Source organism: Cryptomeria japonica, chromosome 9, assembly GCF_030272615.1.
Source record: "Cryptomeria japonica chromosome 9, Sugi_1.0, whole genome shotgun sequence".
Classification (NCBI taxonomy): Eukaryota; Viridiplantae; Streptophyta; class Pinopsida; order Cupressales; family Cupressaceae; genus Cryptomeria; species Cryptomeria japonica.
The window spans coordinates 217994929-218018068 of record NC_081413.1 but is presented as its reverse complement, the minus strand read 5'-3'; the positions used below and the strand labels follow the sequence as shown (position 1 = coordinate 218018068).

The window sequence follows — 23140 nt, the reverse complement described above, 5'->3', positions numbered from 1 at the left end:
TCATTCTAGAGTAATCATCAATAAGTAACATAAAATTTATTTATCCTCTTAATCCTCTTGTCCGTGTACATCCGCATAGATCTATATGAACTAACTCTAAAGGCTATGAAGTCGCATACTCCCTATTTTTGAATATCCTCTGTGTTTTCTTTCTCAATTGACATTCCTTGCACATAGTATTAGCAGGTTTGATAATTCTTGGTATATCTCTCACATCATTAGAACTCATTTTCACCATATAATCAAAGTTGATATGTCTCATTATTTTGTGCCACAATGAACATTCACTTCTCTATGCCAACAAACAACCACTTTCATTTCTATCGTTCACATAGTAGACATTTCCATTAGTCCATATACCTTCTACTACTAGTCTTCTAGATGCTCATTTTCTAATTTCACATCCAATCCCATGAAATATGACATTATAACCTTTTCTACACATTTGAATCACCTTCGACAAGTTATGTCTCAGACCCTTAACATAATACACATCATTAGTTTTATGCTTACCATTAATAGAGATGCTTCCTTTTCTACAAATAGGTACAACTTTCTCTCCTACAAAATTAATTGATCCACCAACATACTTCTCAAGATTAATAAATTTACCTATATCACCAGTCATATGATTTGAACATCCAGAGTCAATGATCCACACTTTTGGTTCCAATTTTTCATGTAGTGCAGTCTTCACACTCACTAGTTTTTCATTGTTCTTCACATCTTCTGAACTTTTAGACAACTCATTATTTTTTTCTTCTATAGCCAGGAACAAGGACTCTTCATTTGAGTCATCACCATATTCTTCTTCAGATGAGTAGGTCTTTGTTGAACAAAAACTCTTCTTTTGCTTATCTTTGTCATCTCTTCTCTCATTTATGTCACTCACTCTATAGTTCTCCTTTCCTTTGTTATCATCAATAGATATTCCACCAAAATCCTCTTTATACATACATCTAAAATTATAATGAGCAATTCTTCCATAATTGAGACATTTTAGGGGTAAATTACCTTTGTAATTTCTAGTTCCTCTATTCAATCTCCTTACAATGTTTGCTTCAATCTCATCCATGTCTTCACTTTCTTCAAGTTCTTCTCCAGGCTTCTTTGTAACTTTTAATGTTGCTTCTCTCCTTTCCTTTTTGATTTTATCCAATTCAGCAATCTCAAAGACAAAGATTGAACTAAGGAGTTGATCCTCATTGTACTTATACATATCATGACTTTCCTTAATAACATAATTTTTAGTTTTATATATTTTGGGGAAAGTTTCCATTATCTTCATCATAACTTCACTTTCTTCTAGTGTCCCACCAATACCACTAAGTGCATTTACAATCTCATTCAATCGGTGAATATAGTCTTCAATACTTTCATCATCAGATATTCTCGCATTCTCAAACTTGTGCTTTAGATTTGTAATCTTGGCTTGCTTTGTCTTTTCATCACCTTCAAATACACTCTTCAAATTTTCCCATATTTCTTTAGCTAACTTTGCACCTATAACTTTGTTAAATACTACATCATTCAAACAAGTGACAATTGCAATTGTAGCCTTGCATTATTCTCATATACTTTGATTTCATCTGAAATTGTAGGACCATTTTGAGGAGTAGTATAGCCTTTCTTAGTGCTTTCCCATAGTTCAACTGGCATAGTTGCGAAGTCATATTCCATCTTTTCTTTCCAATAAGCATAATTTGTACCATTAAACTTTGGAACCTTGAAGTTGAAATCATGTGCCATTCTGGATCTTCCTTAAGCAATTAAGCTTCTTAATAGGAACCTCACTCTGATACCAATTGTTGAACACACGACAATATAGAGAGGGGTTGAATTAGTCCATACCTCAATAAACTTAATTTCTAATCTTTAAACTTCACTTCACAACTATATAATCATAGCAATAATAAATCATCAAAGCACAAAGCACAAAAAACACATGAACACCAAATTTACATGGGAAACCCTAAGCAAGGAAAAAACCACAGTGAGAATCACAGTCGCAATATGAATATAATTTATTACAAAGTTGCCTCCAAAACTCACTTCTCCTGAGAGGATTTGCAAAAATAAGGTTAAAAACCTTAGGGAAAGATATAAATGACTTACAAAATTGAGACACATAGTCTCAGGGAAAGATATAGAAAGTTGCTAAAGAAAAACTCACTATCTTTTGACAGAGAAAGGAATTGTTGAATTGATAAGAACAAGATCTCCTGATCATGAAAATTTCCTCTAACCACTAAGTCAAGTGACCAAGATCATGGAAAACACATCTAACTTTAATCACTATCTCATAACATTGTCACACTGAAGATATCATCACCAAAGCTCTTCACAACTAACTTCCGCACATCTCCAATATTAAATTTTCTTGCAAATAATTCACGCTCGCTACATGTCAATTCATATGCATCCCATACCTTCATTCACACATCCACACTCCTATATATACAAGATTATTCATTAAAACCCTTGATTAGGAAAACCATAAATATAATATACATTATTACATGAATTCAACCACCTAGACCAAAAGTGTCCATTACGCTCCACTCCAAGAATAGAGAGGACCCAAATACATTACAATACATCCATCTAAGTTTATTCCAACAAACGAAACACATTAACACATCCTCCAAAGTCAACATCAAATGAAATGTGTAGATAAACATTAAAGCGCTTTAACCAATCAATCCAAAAACCATCCTCCAATACAAATTACACAATGCAAATCTCCACATGCCATGGTGAGACCCAAAATACTAGCCAAACTCATTCTCCAAAGAAAACCTAAACTAAAAGAATATGATCCAAGTAAGATAACCTGATTTTACTAGCTTGAACACAACCGTATTAACCTAAAATGAATGTGATCTATAATATGAAATTGACAAATGAATGCAATATGTTTTTTCTTGATAATGTCAGAATATTGCTTTATCTCATTTGACTCAGATATACCTTTTGAAGAAATGTTAGCAAGATGAAAGAGAGAATAGATTGATGAAAGAATAGTGTTAGACGATATAATATAATTCCGAAAGAGATGATGAGAAAAGAATCAACACATTAGAAATAAGAAAATGAGGTGAAGTGGGAATGATTGATTCACGAACTTGTGTCATTATTCATGGTGCAATATATATTCATCATTGAGCCTTATTATGGAACAATGGAGCTTAGCACATTAGGGTATAAGGAACCAAGATGTAAAGATATCTCATTGAAAAAACAAACACATAGCAGACAAGGAGTGAACCCTCCATTATATGAATTATGCTAGGGGTCGAGGTATGTGTCGTATTCACAAACTGAATGCTCCTATCACATACACCCACTAGAGAAATTTCCCCAGAAACTCATTAGTTCACACCAAAAACAATAAACAAAGAAAAAGATAATGCCCATCATGGCTCCTCTAGTCACTTGTGGACATCCTTGAATAGTAGAGGAAAATGATCTATCACCAAATGATAAAAGAAAGAACCTAACCCAGACAAAATTCAATAGCTTTACTAATATGTACCTTCGTTCTCAATTAATTGATGTGATGGTTGATAATGTCTGATCTCAAAAAGTGTGGACCCCGTTTAAGACTAACCTATCTAATTTCGAGTGTATCCATCTTTGTTTAAGACAAGATAATGATCGCTTGATATGGATATGATACGATCGATAAGATAGTTTGATCAGTGGATTGTAGATGTTTGATTGGATAGTTGTATCCTTTGTTAACTCTATGTGAATCATTTGCTAGATATCTTCTAGGGTGTTTGATTCTTGCGAGAATACTTTATTGCAAGTTTTTTGATTGATTTTTTATATTTATTTTTTTAGGATCGTATTTGAATGTTTTTGGTTGATTTTTTCAGGATCGTATTTGGTATTTTTTCAAGATCGTATTTGGATGTTTTCCTAATTTTTTTGAATTTTGTGTTTTTCACTGTTTTTTAGATTTTTGTGTTTTTCACTATTTTTTAGATTTTTTTAGGACTTTATATGTTTTTTTTGTGATTTTTTCAGCTATGCCCCTAGTGTGTAGACCTGACATGATATGATAATCTAGGTGATGCATATGGAGACAATGAATTTTAGACATGATCTATGTTAATGCAATATGCATGATGAAGATGCATTTCCTATTTTGACAAGGATGATTGTGTTTGTTTAGAATTTTGTAATACACCAATTGACTTGGAGGTGCAAAAGCATTTCATAGATAAGCAGTCAATTGATCATCAAGGTCCTTTGGAACATCCAAATTAACACACTTAGTGACGAGGATTTACAAATGGAGACGCGAAAAACTTCCCCATTGATTCTCAAAACTTTGATCTTCTTTTGCCCATGTGTGTGCAAATGAATTAATTCTCGCCCTTATATTCACTAAAGATCCTTAGTATCCTATATGACTAGCTATGTGGATTATTTTAACTTCAAAAGAATCCTTGATAGAGCCTCGCTGCCAGCAAGCCTTTAGAGCTCCAATGGGGTTATACATTGTAATCTCTTGAGTATTGCTCCATTGCCAACAGGAGTTCATAACCCTGATGGATTTATTCACATGTTCCCATAGTCAATATTTTTTCGCACTTGTATGCATGATATTTCAATTGTATATCATTTCTCTTTTTCCTTGAGATGGATATTTGGCATAGCACTTTTTCTTTTTCTTTTCTTGCCTTGATTTGTAAGTAATGAAACCTACTTGGGTGTGACTATTACAGTGGCGTTGAAGTAGAATGTTAGATTTTTCACTAGTCATATGATCAACTAGGTGTCTAGAATGAATTAGAGATTTTGTTAATGTGTTTGAGATATAGCAATTGATAGATTGTGGGTTAACAAGTCTCAAATGGTGAAATCACTAGCCAATCATCATCACAGGGTAATGTTGAAAATGAATGACCTTAGGATCTCAAAGATTTCATGTGCGAATATCTAAGAAAGGAGATGACCCTTGTTTCTCTTGAATGCAAACTAAAGATAAACTTGGACGGTTGCCTTGTTTTATTGATGTTGATATATGCTAATGCAGAAATTTTGTGAATGTGATGCATTTGAAAAAGAAATTATATGCTATGCAATGCTTTTTAATAAAATGAGATGCAGTGTAGAAAGTAAAACCTAAACTAACCCAGCCCTTAGATATAGTATCATTTAAGGTGCATGTTGTTCATAGGGTCAGAAAGTGGATCTCCCTCCATAGTAGCCAAGTTATATGCTCTGTTTCCTATCACCCTTGTTATGATAAAAGGACCTAGCCAGTTAGGTTCAAGATTTCCTGGCTTTTCATGCTCTGCTAGCTTCTTTTGGTTCTCCTTGAGAACTAGATCTCCTACTTCAAAATTCCTTGGTCATACTCATTTATTATAACTCCTTCTCAGTCTTTTATGATAGCCTTGCAAGTGATTTAAAGCAATTTGCCACTTTTCATCAAGCATTTCAAGCTCTTGCAATCTTGCAACTCGATAGTCTTCATCTGATATGATGTGTTTTAAGGAGACTCTTAAAGAAGGTAGTTCTATTTCAATAGATGATATTGCTTCTATACCATAGACCAATAAATAAGGTATTTCTCCTGTAGGTGTGCCTACCCCTATTTTGTAAGCTCCCTTATAAGACAATCACCTGCTTGGCAAGCCTTATAATTGATGTAGCTATGCTCAATAGATACTTGAGAGGATCAAAGCGTGCTATGAGTTGAACTTTATGACTCAGCATATAGTGTCTTAGCTTTTGGGATGCGAAGATCACTACTAGAAATGATTGTTCTATAGGAGTGTAACTAATCTCATATCCAATAAGGGTTCTACTTATATAGTAGATTGCTCTTTCCTTTCCTTGATCATCATGATGTGCCAAGAGGGCTCCCAAAGATGAGTTTGTTGCTGATATATACAGTAATAAAGGCTTGCTTGGAGTAGGTGGAACTAATACTGGAATAGTCACAAGATAATCCTTTAAAGCTTGAAAAGCTTCTTGGCAATGATCTGTCCATTTGAAGGTGACTCCTTTTCTAAGTAAATGCTGAAATGGGTGACATTTATCTGCTAGTTGTGCTATGAACCTTCTTATAGTCTGTAGTCTTCCTTGTAATCCCCTTAATTGCGTGAGTGTTGATGGTGGTTTCATACCAATTATTGCTTTGACCTTTGTTGGATCTACCTCAATTCCTCTGTTAGAAACAATAAAGCCTAGAAGTTTGCTAGTTGTAACACCAAACGCACACTTCTTCGAATTTAATTTGGCATTGTATTGTTCTAATCGATCAAATATCTTAGCAAGGACTTTCAGGTGACCCTCTCTTGCTTTTGATTTAGGTAGTAGGTCATCAACATAATCTTCCATGATATTGTGGATCATCTCATGGAATAAATATTGTCATAGCCCTTTGATATGTTTCTTTGGCATTCTTAAGACCAAACAACATGATGTTCCAACAAAATGTTCCCCATGGATAGGTAAATACAGTCTTGTGTTTATCTTCTAGTGTAGTGTTGATCTTGTTAGATCCTAAGAAACCATCCATTAGTGAAATAATTTCATTCCCAACAGTTAGATCAATTATCATGTCTATATTAGGTAATGGGAAATCATCCTTAGGACATGCCTTGTTTAGATCTTGGAAATATGTGCAAATTCTTATGCCCCCAGTGGGTTTACTCACAGGTACTAGATTAGATATCTACTCTCCATAGTCAATAGGTCTAATGGATCCCACATCCAGAAGTTTTTGTAGTTCCACCTTTACTAGTAATGGAATTTGTGGATGCATCTTTCTGAGTTTTTGTTTGTATAATTTGATTCTTAGTAACAACAATAAGTGATGCAATACCAATTCTAGATCTAGACTTGGCATATCTACATATGACCACACAAAATTGATCGGGTGTTGTTTGAAGAACTTTATGAACTTTTCCTTTTCTTCTTGATTTAATGATTCTGCTAAATGGATATTTTGTATAACCTCTCCTTCTGCTATATTGATTTCTTCAGTATTTTCCATGAGTAATGTCGAATTCTCTTGTTCAATAGGAGGATTGTCCAACTTCCTTTTACCATTGTTATCACTTTTATCTGCATCTTTTGACATAGAGGAACTTGCCTCCCCAAAGTATGATGTTCTATCCAAGTCTATAGCAAACCCTGCCTTATGATCACCATGGGGAAACCCTTCTCTGATGCTAAGGAATTATGTGATAACTTCATCATTTTCAAAATAGTCCAGACTTGGTGACTCTTCTTTCCCCCATTCAATTAAATGTGAATGTACAAGGCATAAATCATTGTTTTCCTCTACTAAATAAGTCTCTAACATCATGCACACCTAGTTATTTTGAACATGTTTTATTGATCTTGGGTGAACTAGTATATCCTTGTAGACAATGTCATCATCAATGAGTGATTGGTTCTCATATGTTGTGTCTATTGCTCATGGGTTATCATCATGAATAGATAGAAATTCATAGTCATGAGAATATGTCACACTTTTTATATATGTTCCAGTGTCTGACGTTGCGTCACTTATCTCATCTTGTTCCTGAATGGTTGGTAGGGAAACTTCAGTTGTAGTAATACATAATGGAATCTATTCTTGACTTGTGGATCTCCTTTGTGTGGTGGAACCTTCTCTTAGTCTTGGTATAAGGTGTTCTAGTCTTTATTCATCTAACTCATTTGGTAGAGCTAGGTTTGTTTCCCTTAGTAAGACCATTGGAAAAATCCAAGTATTAGGCTCATTTGTAGGTGCCAATTCAGTTTCTGTTACCACATTTTCTTGTGAAGATCTTTCAGATACCATATTGTTGGATGATGCTATATTAGTTTCTTCTAAAAGGAACTTGAGCTATTCACCATTTGATTCCATACTAGGGTATGTTGCTTCTATCTTCCTGCTATGAGATGAGGGAAGAAATACCCTCATTGATAACTGATTTTGAGGTATTTACTCTGATGGTAGTCTAGGTTTATTTAATATGTCAAGTGTTTGTTGTCTTGCTTCTATTATCTCTGTGACATGTTTATACCCTAACCCTTGATTCTTCGAGTTTTTTTGAGGTAAAACAGGTTCTATTCTTCCTTTTTTATGTGGTCCCAATCCTGTGGTACCCTCATACCCATGTTTCTGTAGCATCTTGAAACCATTGCCATATTGATCTAAGGGTAATCTGCTTATTATCATGTCATCTTCTTCTTTATATAACCATTGATTGACATCTTCATCTAAGGATTCTTCCTGCAAGTCTCCCCATCTAATGAATGAGCATGAATCTGATTACTTGACTATCTCTTTTCCTTTATCTTGTTTCATACAAGTAGTATGAGTTCTCCCAAAATATCTAGGAGAAAGAGATAATTTCCTAACATTTGTCATACTTGAAATGGAATATTCTCCATAACTGGTATCCTTAATCTATAAAGAAGGTTTCATAGGTGTATTTTTCTATGTTTTTGTAATTGTCAATGATTCCATTTGTGTGGTGATCGGGAATGCTTGATTGATAGGTACTTGGTTATCCACACTTGCCTTTAAGTGATTACATTATTGAAACAGATTTGGATCATCGTGGATGGTGATTTCAATGCCATTGTATGGAAACTTAACACATTGGTCGAATGTTGAAGGTATGACTCACATGGCATGAATCCATGGGTGGCCTAAGAGCATGTTATACCCTAGTTCTCTATCCAAGACTTGAAAGGTAACCTCTATTGTGATAGGTCCTACTTGTACTGGTAGTGTAACCACACCTTTTGAAGGGTGTTCTTCATCATCATATGCCTTGATATTTATTATTTTTGTGGGATCAATGTGAAGTTCATAATAGCCCAATGCCTTGACCAACTTTAATGTACAGATGTTAAGACTAGCTCCTCCATCTATGAGTACTCTTCTGGCTTTCTTCTTATGTATATAAGCCGCTAGATGTAGTGATGTTGGCATATTGGCATAACTGATAGAAATGATTTATCGGTAAAGGATGATGTTGATATGATGATATATTGATGGACTATTGGTGATGATATAATTATGATATGATGTCTAATGATCAGTTATTTGTGTTGTCATTGATGGCAACCATGTTTATTTATGTTTGGTATATCATCTAAGTTATCTTAGCCTAACCGGTAATGGAATGTTTGCTAAGTTGGTAGTGAACCTGTAAGCAGGAACAGTGAAGGAAATGGTTGCGGTAGAGATACATGTTGAGTTAGGTGTTGTGGTTTGGAATGCTTTTGACATTATAATGAGTTTATGACTAGAACCACATCATGTTTGGAGAACCGGAAGTCATGTTTGTAATTGACTGTTGTATTGTCAGTGCAGGGTTTGAGAACCGCTAACAAGATCTTTAATCGGTGATGTTTTATGGTTTGGCGATGGATCTTATCATGTTCATAAGTTAGTGGTGATGTGTCAAAAACCATGTGTGATGATAAGATTGCATTTAAGCACATACAAAGAGCGAATTTCTTGGGAAACAATGAAGTTCTTAGTAAAATGTGTTAAGGGTTTGACAACTTATCAAATCGATGTTTGGTGATCTGTTATGATCATTCAACGGCTGTAATTGTCTTTAAATTTGTTGTAATGATCTTTATGATGAACTGTAATGATTTGTAATGATCTAATATGATCTATGATTTAAATTCAATGTATTTTGAATGTTGCTAGGGTTTTGTAAGTGACCTAATTGTAAAGTATATTTAGGTCAATTTTGTGAAGGTTTAGTGTGTCCGTGATCAGAGATGGAGAGTGTACTGAACCAGATTGATATGTTTGCATATGCGCAACATATTGGAGCTGAAATAGATCTGTACTAGCAAGCAGAGAGTGCATTGATTAGATCATTTACATGGTGTTTCCTAACAATTGTAGCAGTATTAAAATCCCTTAACTGAGTAGGTCCTAACAAGCCCGATCTTGTAAATCCCTTCACCGGGTGACTCATTAATTTGGGTTTAAATCCTTTAGCAAGGTTACTCTTAATAGGGTAGAACTCCTAACAGGGTTGAGGTTAAAATCCCTTCATCGAGTGACTCCTAATAGGGTCTTCTCTTAACCAAGTATTATTGTAAAGCTCCTAACCGGGCTAGGCCTTTAACAGGGCGCATTTTGAAATAGTGCAAATTTTGTGGGTACCAATTCCCACCGTGGTTTTTCCTATTTGGGTTTCCATGTAAAAAATCTCTATGTTCATATGGTGGTTGATTTGTTTATGTGTGGATTTGATATCTTTACATTGCTTACATGTTGATGAACACATGAGTGAGTAGTTTGGTAAATCTTCTTTAAGTGATTGATTGAGTAGGTACCGGTACTAGTATGAAGTGTTTTGGGGAAGTACTTTCAGATTGGTGAAATTTTGCAACTTATTGTTATTACTAATTCACCCCCCTCCCAGTAATAACTAAATGCTCACAATAACAAGTGGATCATTGTGAAAAGGTCTATCATTAGGAACATCTGATTTTTTGAAAGCAATATGGGTAGAAGCAACCAAATTTCCTACCATGGATTGGAAAGTATTTTCATCTATGTCCCTGGCAACCATTGAGTCTTGAAGTGCTTTATCTAGGATAGCCCTGTGATTCGGTGATATACACAACAACTCAAAAAGGGATATATGTGTTGGGGTTTTCCTTAGTTTCTCAACCACATTATAGTTACCTATTGTTGGTGACTGATTTGATGGTACCTCTTGTAAGGTCATTTTTTATCTGCACGTGATGACTTCTCAATCTTTGTCTCTTGGATTTACTGTGATAGTAGCCACTATATTATCTCTTGTGAGGGATCTTTCTTCTTCATAATATATTGTGCTATCAAGGTTTATTGCATATCCCATCTTATAATCATCAGGTGGAATTATGATGTTCATGAATTGTGCTATAACCTCATTTTCTTTAAACCATCCTAAATATGGTGGTTCTTCCTGGCCCCAGTCCATAGGATAGAGGTTCTCATCTTTATCATACCCAAGTGCTTTTGAAATATTAAAAACTTGTTTATCATAGTTTTTCTCATCATCATCAATATGTATTGTATCTCCTAAGCTGATAGCATGAATAGTATAGTCATATGAAACCTTTGTATAGTTAGCAGTATTGTCTTGTGTTCCTAATGTTTATGCCTTACCTTTGTCATGTTTGACAATATAGTCTTTAAAGATGGTGTGATTTGTGTTTGCTGAAGCTTTGTTTGTGTCCACTGTGATATCACCCTGGTCTATCAAATCCTAAATTAGGTTCTTCAACTTATAGAAACTTTCAGTCTTATGACCTTTTGTACAATGATAGTCACAGAAATTATTATCATTCCACCAGCTTGGTTTGAAAGGACCTAGTTCATACAATCTAATCTCTGGAAAATTGATCACATTGGTTTATTAGTTTCTTTAATGCTGATTAAATGGGCTCACCCAGTGATGTGTAGTTCCTTCTTGGAGTGTTCATTCTTGGGAACCTTGTGTTTGTAGCTTGTGTAGTGTTTGCATTTGTTGACACTGTATTGTTCTCCAGATACATATTTTTACTTTGACCGTATGATTGAACTAGTCCTTGTAAAGATACAATTGGTTGAGCCCTGTTTACTGTACGAACATCTACAACACCGTCATTAGTCACATTCTTGTTTCTTGAACAAAACTTGGATTTATCATTGATTGTGTTGTTTGTAGAAGCTCCATATTTTATGATACCTTGTTCTACAAGTCCTTTCTCATATTTTAAAGCCTTTTCAATGATTTGTTTGAATGAGGTCAAACATTGTATTTGTATTGGGTACTTAATCTTTGGAATTAAGTTCTCTGAAAAACATGTCAACTTGCTCAGTTTCGGGAATATTAGTCTTGCATCTTTAGTAGAGAGATCTCCATATTTGTAAGAAGGATGCAAATGTTTCATTCTCATTTTGTTTTGTAGCACATAGATCCATCAATGTAACTGGGGTATCAATGTTATGTGAGAAATTTACAATGCATTGTTTAGCTAGTTCACCCCATGATGTGATCGTTGGTAGGAGGTGCAAAAACCATTCTAAAGAAACACCTTTGAGACTTTTTGGAAACAATCTCATTAGATAGGTGTCCTCTTGTGCAATCTTTATACATGTAGTGAAAAAAATTCTAATTTCATCTCTAGGATCATGTTTCCCTCTATATCTGTCAAATTTCGGTGTTTCAAAATATGGAGGGAAAGCAGACATGTGTATTGTATGATCAAAGGGATAAGGACATAAGTCTTGAATTGTATCACTCTTTTTGTCATTACCAGTTTGCATAGTTGTCACCTGTTGTATATTTTGTACTTGTTAGGTTAGAATTTATGTTTGAGTCAATGGTGCAATTTGTGTGTGTGTGTTTCCCACAAAAGGATTTGTGGTAGTATAAATAGGAGGTTGTTTAAATATACCATAACTGTAATTTTGTGTGTTGTGGCTTCCACTCGGTATTGTGAACCCATGTTTGGTTGGGTTGTAGTCAATGTATTAGCTGAACCTAGATTTCTGTTCTGATGACTGTATGTGGAACCTATTGAGTGGGAAATAGGAGGTTGTGTTGCACTTGTTGTATGGGAAACATGTGAGTCTTATGTTTGACTTGGTGTTGAAACACTTGATAATGCTGGTACGGTTTGAGAAGTTATAGTAGAATGGGCTTGTGTGCTAACAACCATAGTTGAGGATGATGCACTTTCTTGAGAACTTGTGTTTGACACCAAAGTTGCTTGAGTTGACGATGTTGATGCATTTTGGGAGGAACTTGAAGTCATCAACTTGTGTTTCTGTTACATTTGGTACTTGACTGCTATTTTGACCTAAGGTAATTCCTAGTGGTAAGATTGTTGTGACATCAAAACCTTGAGGTAACTTGGCACCATTTTGTAAGAACAAAGAAATGTATCTATCTCTGTCAATGTTTATAAGGGCATTTAGAATCATGAGGACATGTGGGTCCTATTGATCTACCTCAATTTATTCACGTGTTAAGTTTTGTTGCACCTCTTGTATTGTGGGCATGCCATAGAGATTTAACTGTTTGATATATCCTTGTTCCGAGTAGGGTTAACTGATGGGTCATTGTTTGGGTTCATTTGACTCTTTGCCTTTTGTAACCTTGTGACGGGCATTTAAGACTACTATATGAGGACACTAAGACCTAATGCAAGATAATGATAGACGTTGGGTATGAATGTAAGACTCTAGACCAAAGAAAAGTGATGTATGCAAAACTAGACCTAACTCTCTATTCAAGATTAGGATGTGGAACTTGTTGAGTACTTTGTTGAGGTGTTTGTAATGAACGTCTCTCAAGTTCTTGTCTAAGGAGTTATGCTGCAATTTCTCTATCAGTTCTATGGAAAATCTTATACTCTCTATCTAGTTCAATCATGACTCCTATATACTGAGGTGCACTTGTCTTTAATTTGCAAGTCAGGTTATCTAAGATATCAATGATTTCTCATTGACCATCATTCGACACTAGATTAGGTTGCTCGAAGGGGAGAAAACCATCACCTAGTAGACCCTTTGAGATACATGCTATGACTTTCTAGAATGATTATGCAAATGATGACAAACTATGGTAGATGTATATGGAGTCTAAACAAGGACTAACATGAAGATTATGACGACACTAGAATAGACTAGGATGCTAATGGGACAAAAATAATGACTTTCTAAGGGCTATGTAAAACTTACGCAAGGACCTATGTGAAAATTACGATGACGTATATGGTAACTTTATAAAGACGATAATGAGGACTATGCAAGGACTAATGTAAAATATGGACGTAAATGGGGACGACAATGAGGACAATAATGAGGACGATAATGAGGATGATAATGAGGATGATAATGAGGACAATGCAAGGACTTATGCAAACCCTAAGGACATAAATGAGAACTATAATGAGGATGATAATGAGGACTCTAAGAAAACCTATGGTCACAAGTAAGCAAAATTTTGGACTTTGTTGGACTGTCTGATGTTTCAAGATAGACTCTATTTAAAGTAACTCTATTTGGGGGACAACTTTATTTTTCAATTCTGAGAACATTGTCTGAAGATAAGTATAGCTGGATGAATTGTGTTTTGACGAACTCTGAGAATTCGGATCTATGTAAGATAGGGCCTAAAATAGCTCAAATACTGACTCAATACTGGTCTAACACAATGATACATAAAAGAACATAGAAGGCAATCTTAGGCTAGATATTGGAAACCATTAAAAGAGGCCCTTATGAAATACCGAAACAAGATGAATACCTAGAGATTTTGGCAGCACTGGCTCCACTCCATGACACACACTTCTCGGGCATGCCAGATTCTCTTACCCCGAAGATCTGAAGATCTTATCACCGAGGGATTTTTCTCATAATGCAAGGTACATGAAGGGTATCTATGGGGTAAAATCCCCACTCCAAAAATCAACGAATGTGGGATTTGGGCTACTAAGTTGGATCTTATTATAAATTTTGAGGGGTCTCAATCTAACGATGAATTCTCAAAGAAAGCCACTTAAGGCTTTAGTTAAGCTTATCAGTGCTGGGAAGGACCCCACATACATCAAATTCACTCAACACTCTAGCTATTGGACCAGTATATTTATATAGTGGCTCAAAACACCTACTTGAGAGTATGTTGGGAGAGATGATATCCCCAATGAATCCTAATTTGAAGTACCTCTATGGGGTGATGAAATCCCTAGTCAAAGATACCCCTCACTACTGAAAAGAAAAGTGGGTGTCGTTATCACCTTTCCCTCTCTCCCGAGACACCGAAGGCAGGGGGAAAGGTACTTAAGGCAACAATAGGTCCACCTAAGACAAAAAAAAAATAATTTCCTTAAATATCACAATGTGTGATTTATTCTATTCATAAGGCAGATTCATTTCAATTTTAAATCCCAAACTGAGGTGTGAGATACACATGTGCATGTCTATTTTAAACACCAAAGTGAAGTGTGAGATCATGCATGTCAATTTTAATCCAAGATTTATTTTAAGCACCAATATGAAGTGTGAGAGCATGCATGCCAATTTTAAACCCAAAATCCAAAAGTGAGTTAACCAAAAAGGATCCTGCAATCAAATTGTCAGTAGTTTCAAAATAATCTGGGATGATTCAAGCCTTCTCTGTAATTTCGCCACACACTGCAAACAAGGAATCAGTAACCAAAAACACATAGAAAATAGAAAAACCAAACTATTTATTAAATGAATGCATGATACTAACTGAATGAATGTGTAATGGAAACTAAAAAAAAGTGTAATGATGACTGAATGAATGCATAAAGTTGATAGGACAAATGTGTAAAACTGACAGGACGAATGCGTGAAACTGACAGGATGAATGCATGAAACTAACAGGATGAGTTTATCAAAAGCATAAATGTCATCAGAAACCTACAAAAAATAATGTTAGACCCTAGTCAGATCTCTCATCAACCAATCTATATTAATCAGGTCATATTTCATTGTGTATGATAGAACTAGGTTGTCAAATCTAGCAAGAGCTTCTTGGTCTTCTAGGTCTTGTATTCTCTTTTCCGCCTTCAGGATTCACCGGTAAGCCTAGCTTGCCTTCTTTGTTCACATATTCTTTGAGCACCTAAAATCTTAAACTTCACCTTATGTGCCATGAGATATTATATTGAAAGCATCATATAAGGATAAAATCTTCAGATTTGCATAATTTAATGGAGAATTTAGACAAAACAGATAATAAGAAATCAGAAAAACACAATTAACAGAATGCAAAACTAAAAACTATGAATGTGTAATGATGTCTAGATGAATGCGTAATGATGTCTGCATGAATGCATAATGATGTCTGCCTGAATGCGTAATAGTTAGGTCTACCTATGAAATCCATACAAAACTTGCAAAACTTCTCAAAATTCATATGATCTCGCAAAAACACAAAAGAAACACATACGGTTAATGAGTTGTTATTCACGTCAAGTTCACCAAATGTATATTGATAAAATTCATCATTGCTTAACTAGAATGAAAGGGGAATCACGAATCACTATTCTGGCTAAAGAATTCTAACAAATATCAATAGAATATTGCAAACAAAACAATAAGGATGTATAGTATTAATCAAAACTCCTTATTCCATGATCGCATATAGCTTCCATTGTTCTTCTGCTTCTTATGGTATGATGGCTCTCAGATATCGTGTTGCTAACCTGTGAATGGCATAAGATTTTGAAGATTGTGATTGTTGAAAATGAGGAATTGATTCTGAATTTATAGATTTTTAGGTGAGATTGATTGAGAGGTGGAATAGAATGATCAAGAGGTGGAACTCAGGTGAGCTCACATGTTGATTGATAGTTGAACTGTTAATTAGGAGGTGGAAATCAATTGATTGAATAGATAAATGAGTTAACTCATTGAGAAAAAAGCTAATTGAAAGATGAAAAAGATTGATTGGAGGTTAATTAAAGAATGATGTAATCAATTAATTAATTGAACGTATCAATTAAAATAGATGGAATAGTTAACTGAAGATGACTGATTGAATGTTTTTTTGGGAAAAAGCAAAGTGGAAGATAGAAATAGAGATTGGAAAGATAATGGTTTAATTAATTAATTAATTTAGCAAGTGCTTGAACTTTGACTTTGATTTTCAATAAAATCTTTGCATGAGAACTAATTCAAATAATTGAATTTATTTTAAATTCAATTTTGTTGTTTGAATATATTCAGAACTTGACTTTGATTTTCAATTTGAATTTTAAAATCATGCACATGTATTTGAAATTAGAAGAATTTAGAAGAAATGTGAATTTAAATTTCAATTTGGGGAATTAATGAAATTAGAATAAATATGAAATTAAATGAAATTAGAATTTGGGGATTTGGGGATTTGGAAATGGGATTAGAAGAACTAATTAGTTAATTAAATAATTTAAAGAAACTATTTAATTATTTAGAAATCAAATTTTATAAATAAAGATTATTTAAATTAAAGGATTAAAATCATAATTAATTAAATAATTAATAAGATGATGAAGAAATGTGAAATTAGAAGAATAAGATTAATTAATTTAATTAAATAATTAAAGAATTATTTAACTAATTGGACGAATAATTAGTACATGATCAATGAGACATTTTTAGGTGTCTACACATAATGGAGGAATGCAAAGCATTCTTCCATTGGGACATTAAAAACTCTTTCCTACATATTGAAACTTCCACTACACCAACCTTATGGAAACACCTCAACATCCTAACCAAACCACGCAACAATACCAGAACACTCACTTACAAACCATCTTCAACACATAGTGACAACACAAGATAGGTTGACCTCAATGACATCGGACAAAAACTCAAGTTTCCAATACCATCCACCAACAATAAGATAGAAATCAATCGATTCCTTTTCTTTTTTTCAATTGTAAAAAATAAGATTCATTGAGGAGTTTAAGTAAAGAAAAAAAAATGTTCATAGATAATGAAGATGAAGTAAAATGGTTGGTGGAAAAGACATGAAACTACTCAATCACTGAGGGTTATGGTATTTTTAGAATTGTATATTTTTGTACGTATAAATGAACTATTAAATTTCTAGTGTGGGAATATTGTTGGAAGTTGTAACCTACCAATTGCAAATCAATCAAATGATCATGCCTACTTTCGCTAGTTGTTCTTAACCCTTGTGATGATGTATCTTTTTTATGTTCTTGAAGTTGAATAACTTCGTGAAATCTCAAATAAGTTGAGATGTGTTGATCTCGACAATGGTCTGACTGTAGACATGTGTTTAGGGATGCATAGGTTGTGGTTGTATATTTTCTCTTATGAGTGATTGTTCATTATTTTTTACTTCTTTATGTTCATTGTGACTAGTGCCTTATGAATTGTTTGTTTGCCTTATGAATTCTTTGTTTGGATCACCTAGATGTTCAAAAGAGGACCCCTCAACTTGTCAATTGTTGGTATTATTTTCATTAAGATGTGTGCATGATGGTGTAGTACCCCTACTTGTTTGAACTCATTAAACTCATATTTTATTATTGTTTGTTTTCAGTGGATACATTACCATGATATGTTATTCAGATTTGTATGACATTATGCTTTATCTGGAGATGAGATGTATAATTTATTTGCAATATTTCAGTATTTGTGATTTATGGCATTTTATGGATTATTGCTATGTACTAACATTTTACTTTATTTATGCAATGTGTAATTATATGTTGTGTGTTTGCGAGTGTATTGGATGCAAGGGGGCGATTTTCCTTCACTCATTTCGGTGAGACAAGGAACGTTGTGATTCTCCTTCATCGGTGTGTATGTCGTGTCTTCTATATTGTATATATGCATGTGTGGTTCGATGATGCAAATTATTGCAGGTACAAGTACCGGGTAGGTACGGGGTATCGTCTCCACCTGGCTTCACAGGTCTGAGCGTCCCTTATATTTTCTGATGGAAGTGGAGGAGATAGTAGTTGACCCTATTTTACTTAGTTACACTCGTATGAGTGTCGTCAGTTGGTCATCTTGTTAGTTTGTTCTGCCTTCGTATTTTGTCATTTGATCTTTTTATGAGTATTTGCTTGAGTTTTGTTTAATTTAAGTGTTTAGTGGATTAAATTAATTAATTAATTAAGTTTATGGAATTATCTCATAGCTGTATTGTTTATGCATTGAGATTATAAATTTAGTTAATTAAAAGAAATTATTAAATTAAGTTGCAAGCTGCATGATATTAGAAATATATTTTTATTTAAATGAAAAAAATTAATTAGATTAATTGTTTTTATTATTTCCTAAAATTTTAATTAAATAAATGAATAAAAGGATTAATAAGAATTAAAATATTGTTTTAATTCTTTATTTAGAAAATTAATTAATGTGCATGAGAAAAGAAAAGAAAGAATAATGTTTTTTAATTATTGCATGTTAGCTTATCTTTTGTGATAAATTTAGAAAATAAAATAAAAATTACTATTATTCTAAATTTAGGTTTTTTGTGAAAAAGCTATTGAACCTAGAATTTTAGTTTAAATAGGGGTATAGGTCTTTATTTTAGTTACACAGGTACAGGTCAGGAATTTTAGGTGAAGGAATTTATTGGAAGCTTATTGAAAAAGTTAGGGCGCTTCTACAGATTTCTTCCAGGAAAGCTATACCAGGTTGGATGAATTCTTAGTTGTGGATTTTTTAGTAAATATTTCTATTTTTCTCTCATTGTTGTGTGTGTGTAAAATTATTGTCAAATACAAACCCTCTTCTGGTGAATTCAAGTTTTGTTTTAAATCCATGCCTGGCGTGTTTTTCTAGTTTATGGGAAAAATGTAATTTTGAGAACATTGAGAAAATTATTATGGAAAAATTATTCTCTCTGGTTTGATTTGTTCTAATAGTCCTTTAAATAAATCTTTGTGGTTTCTTAGAAATAAATTTAATTATGAATTAAATTTATTGGATTATCTAAATTTTTTTTTAAAAAATGTTTGAAATAAATTCTGTGAAGGAGTTTCATTGTATAGGAAATTTTTTAATTCTATGGAAATTCTGTAAAATGATTTTTTAGGTATTTGGAAATTAATTTTTTTTTTAAATAAAAAAAAAAAATATATATATATATATATATATATATATATATATATATATATATATATATATATATATATATATATATATATATATATATATATATATATATATATATATATATATATATATATATATATATGGTAGTGGCAAACTACCTACGGTAGCATCCACTATCGACAGTAGTACACAATACTACCGATGGTAGCAATGCTACTGGACGGTAGTACTAGCTACTGACGGTAGCTTAGGCTACTATGCCAAGGGCAAAAAAAAATTATAATGTTTTTTTCTTAATTTTAATTATTTCCTTATCCCCCTATGCGTACTGCGATATGGTGGTTTCGGGTTTCGTACCCAGGGGTTGGGTAAATAGAATAAATTATGTGATATTTTATATATATATTAGATGTGTTTCTTTATGGGTATTATATTATTTTAAATGTTATTTAATTTTTGGTTATGAGTTGATATATATAATTATAAGTATATTATATATATATATATATATATATGTATATATATATATATATATATGTATATATATATATATATATGTATATATATATATATATATATATATATACGATGTATATATATAAGTATGCATAAAATTATATCATAGTCATAAAATCAGTTTACAGCTTTGAATGTTCAGAAAAAGCTTATAATTTTTATAATTGATAAATATGTTGAAAATACATTAGGAGAATTATTTCTATTTTAAATCTTTTTGGACAAATGACAAAATGGATGTTTTGTATTAAATATTTGTATTTTCTTATTATTTGGAAAATCTTTATTTGCAAGTAATTTATGCTTTGGCTGTTTTAAGAAAAGATTGCCTGTGTTAGGATCTTGTGTAAATGGTGTTTTCAGTCAAGCTTAAATTTCATTAGTATTCTGGTTGAATTGGCATTGTGTCCTATGTTATTATTTCTCCTTGACCAAGTGTTGTTGTATAACCTTTTTGATATGAGTCATTGTGTGTTTTTGTCCAAATGGTCAATCTTGGGTTAGTGATTGTGTATCCTTCACCTGTGCTTTGTTAGGATTGGTTATGGTTGTCTGTTATGCCATAGAATTCTTGTAGTGAGATATTTCCTATTAGTGTCCTATGTGAGAGAGTGGCTTTTGAGAGGGGGTCGTGCCCGAAGTGGTTGACAGGATAACCCGTCGAAAGTTAGTTAAAAAGTGATAACATAATAATATATTGGGGGGGAGTGAGATAAATATTAATTAAGATAAGTGTACCTCGTCCATAGGTGAGTGCTTGTACAGGACTCATAATGTTATGAGAAGGCCTCGAATGGCAAACTCACCACCTTGTCTTCACGAAAGGATTGGTAAGGTCTGCATGAGACTTAGTTGGAACTGGAGGCTCGGAAGAGGTTACCAGGAGAAACCCAGGATGGGGGTCGGGACCTATGTAAGTTGTACCATGGTAACCATTAAGCTATGCGATGACACTCTCTTCTTAGAGTCACTTGTGTTTTGTGAGTTGAGTTACATGGATGTTTGCAGATTCTTGTAGTCCTTTTGTACTTGTCTTACTTTGCTTGCTTGAGGGTTTTCTACTATCTCCTAGCACGGTGGGGTGGTTCCATTTCGGGATCACATGGTCGGGTGGTAGTGCCACTTCCCATCGGATGTTCTGGATTGTATCTTCAAGTGAGGAAAGGCTTCCCTGGTGTTTCTTGGTTCGTGGTTTATGTACCAGCTCTTGTTCGAGATCATTGTTCAGTTGAGACCTTGTGGTCATTGTATCAGACTTTTATGTAACCTTGATATTGTAACTTTGTAATCAGTGGTATTATTGGAAGCCATGTATTTATGGATATTGTAATATTATGTCAATGAAATGGATGTTTTTGCTTTGATCGTATGTTTAAATGGTTTTATGGAAATTAGATACATTGGAATACTTCTATTTCTTTATTATGAAATTTTGATGTATATGTAGTTTTAAACTTAAGCATTCAATTTATCTAATTAAATGGATTAACTGTGGTGTTAATATAATCTATGAATTTAACCTTCGTTGGTTACCCTTAGGAAAACATATGCTAGACTTCCACTGTGTTTTTAAATGTGCAATGGTTTTAGTTAGTGCACTTAGTCTTTAGCAAAAAAAAATTATTTCACCCTTTAGTTGCCTAGTTGTGTTGTTTTCCTTTAGGGTTCCTGGCGGGGCATTACAAATGGTGTGCCAAGTTCCTTTTGAGGATGATGTATTCATTTGTAATGATATTCCGTGTGATGCATGTGAGTTGGTAACAAACTTGATTACAATTGAATGATGTGTGAGATATGATTTTAAAATGGTTTAAATATTATTACAAACTTGTGATGTTTTGAGACTTTAATGTTTATATTAAAATTTAATGATAATTTGTTTTAGATTAGTTAAATTCAATGAAATTATAAATGTGATATTGGACCCAACTAGTTGTATCTTTTCTCTTATGAGTGATTGTTCATTGTTTTTTACTTCTTTATGTTCATTGTGACTAGTGCCTTATGACTTGTGGTGTAATTGGATCACCTAGATGTTCAGAAGAGGACCCCTCAACATGTCGATTGTTGATATTATTTTCATTAAGATGTGTGCATGATTTTGTGCCAAGTTCCTTTTGAGGATGATGTATTCATTTGTGATGATATTCCACGTGATGCATGTGAGTTGGTAACAAACCTCATTGCAATTCAATTATGTGTGAGTAATGATTTTAAAATGGTTTAAATATGATTAAAAACTTGTAATGTTTTGAGACATTAATATTTATATTAAAATTTAATGATAATTTGATTTAGACTAGTTAAATGCAATGAAATTATTAATGTGATATTGGACCCAATTGGTTGATCTTGATATGCTTTGTCTGTTATGCACATGCATAGGTACACTTGGAATTTTTGGAGTGATTACAAGTATAGGGTATTTTTGTTAGTAGCACAGAGGAAAAATGAGAGGGGGGTGAATCACTTTTCACCAGATCTAAAAACTTAATCACAAATATAGATCTGATAAACTACAACAAATAGCAAAGATAAGCAAATTGAAAGCACAACTCACAACACCAATATTTTGACATAGAAAACCCGGTTAAGGGAAAAACCACAATGGGAACCTACACACAGTAAGATGATACTCTGTAGTAGTATGTGAAAATATTACAATGGGGAATGCACGTGCATTCAGGCACACTGCCTAGAGCTCACTACTCAAATATAGTGACCTAGAAGGCTACAACCCTTAGGGAAGTCTCATTGACTTACAACAAGATTCAGACTACAATCTAGAAGAAATGAACTAAAAGAATACCATCTCCAAATGCCTCATTATAGTTCTAGTTAAGCAAAGATGTTTGCTCAGCAACACCAATCTCTCCTTAACTACAACACTTAAAGATGAATCCTTGTTCACACATAAAATACTCTCTGATAATGCAGACACAACCATGACACCTAAATTACATGAATATATCACCTATTTATATAATTCATCAACCTTGATAACAAGGTCGGCTAAACTCTCAACTCACAAAT

The 23140-nt window shown here is 33.4% G+C and overlaps 1 protein-coding gene across 1 annotated transcript; it reads right to left on the bottom strand.

The window, feature by feature from the left end:
• Positions 1–385: 385 nt before the first annotated feature.
• Positions 386–1749, bottom strand: LOC131044553 (uncharacterized). Its single transcript, XM_057977905.2, has 2 exons — positions 1605–1749; positions 386–1521 (listed from the first exon to the last, which is right to left on the bottom strand). The coding sequence occupies exons 1-2, from the start codon at positions 1747–1749 to the stop codon at positions 386–388; spliced, it is 1281 nt and encodes a 426-aa protein (XP_057833888.2).
• Between the last annotated feature and the right edge of the window lie 21391 nt (positions 1750–23140).

Bases quoted from the DNA above. Each gene is read 5' to 3' on its own strand.
- LOC131044553 (XM_057977905.2), bottom strand. From the start codon at position 1,749: ATGGCACATGATTTCAACTTCAAGGTTCCAAAGTTTAATGGTACAAAT. The intron at 1,522-1,604 runs GTCCTACAATTT...TGAATGATGTAG, and splicing joins CTATACTACTCCTCAAAATG to TATTTAACAAAGTTATAGGT.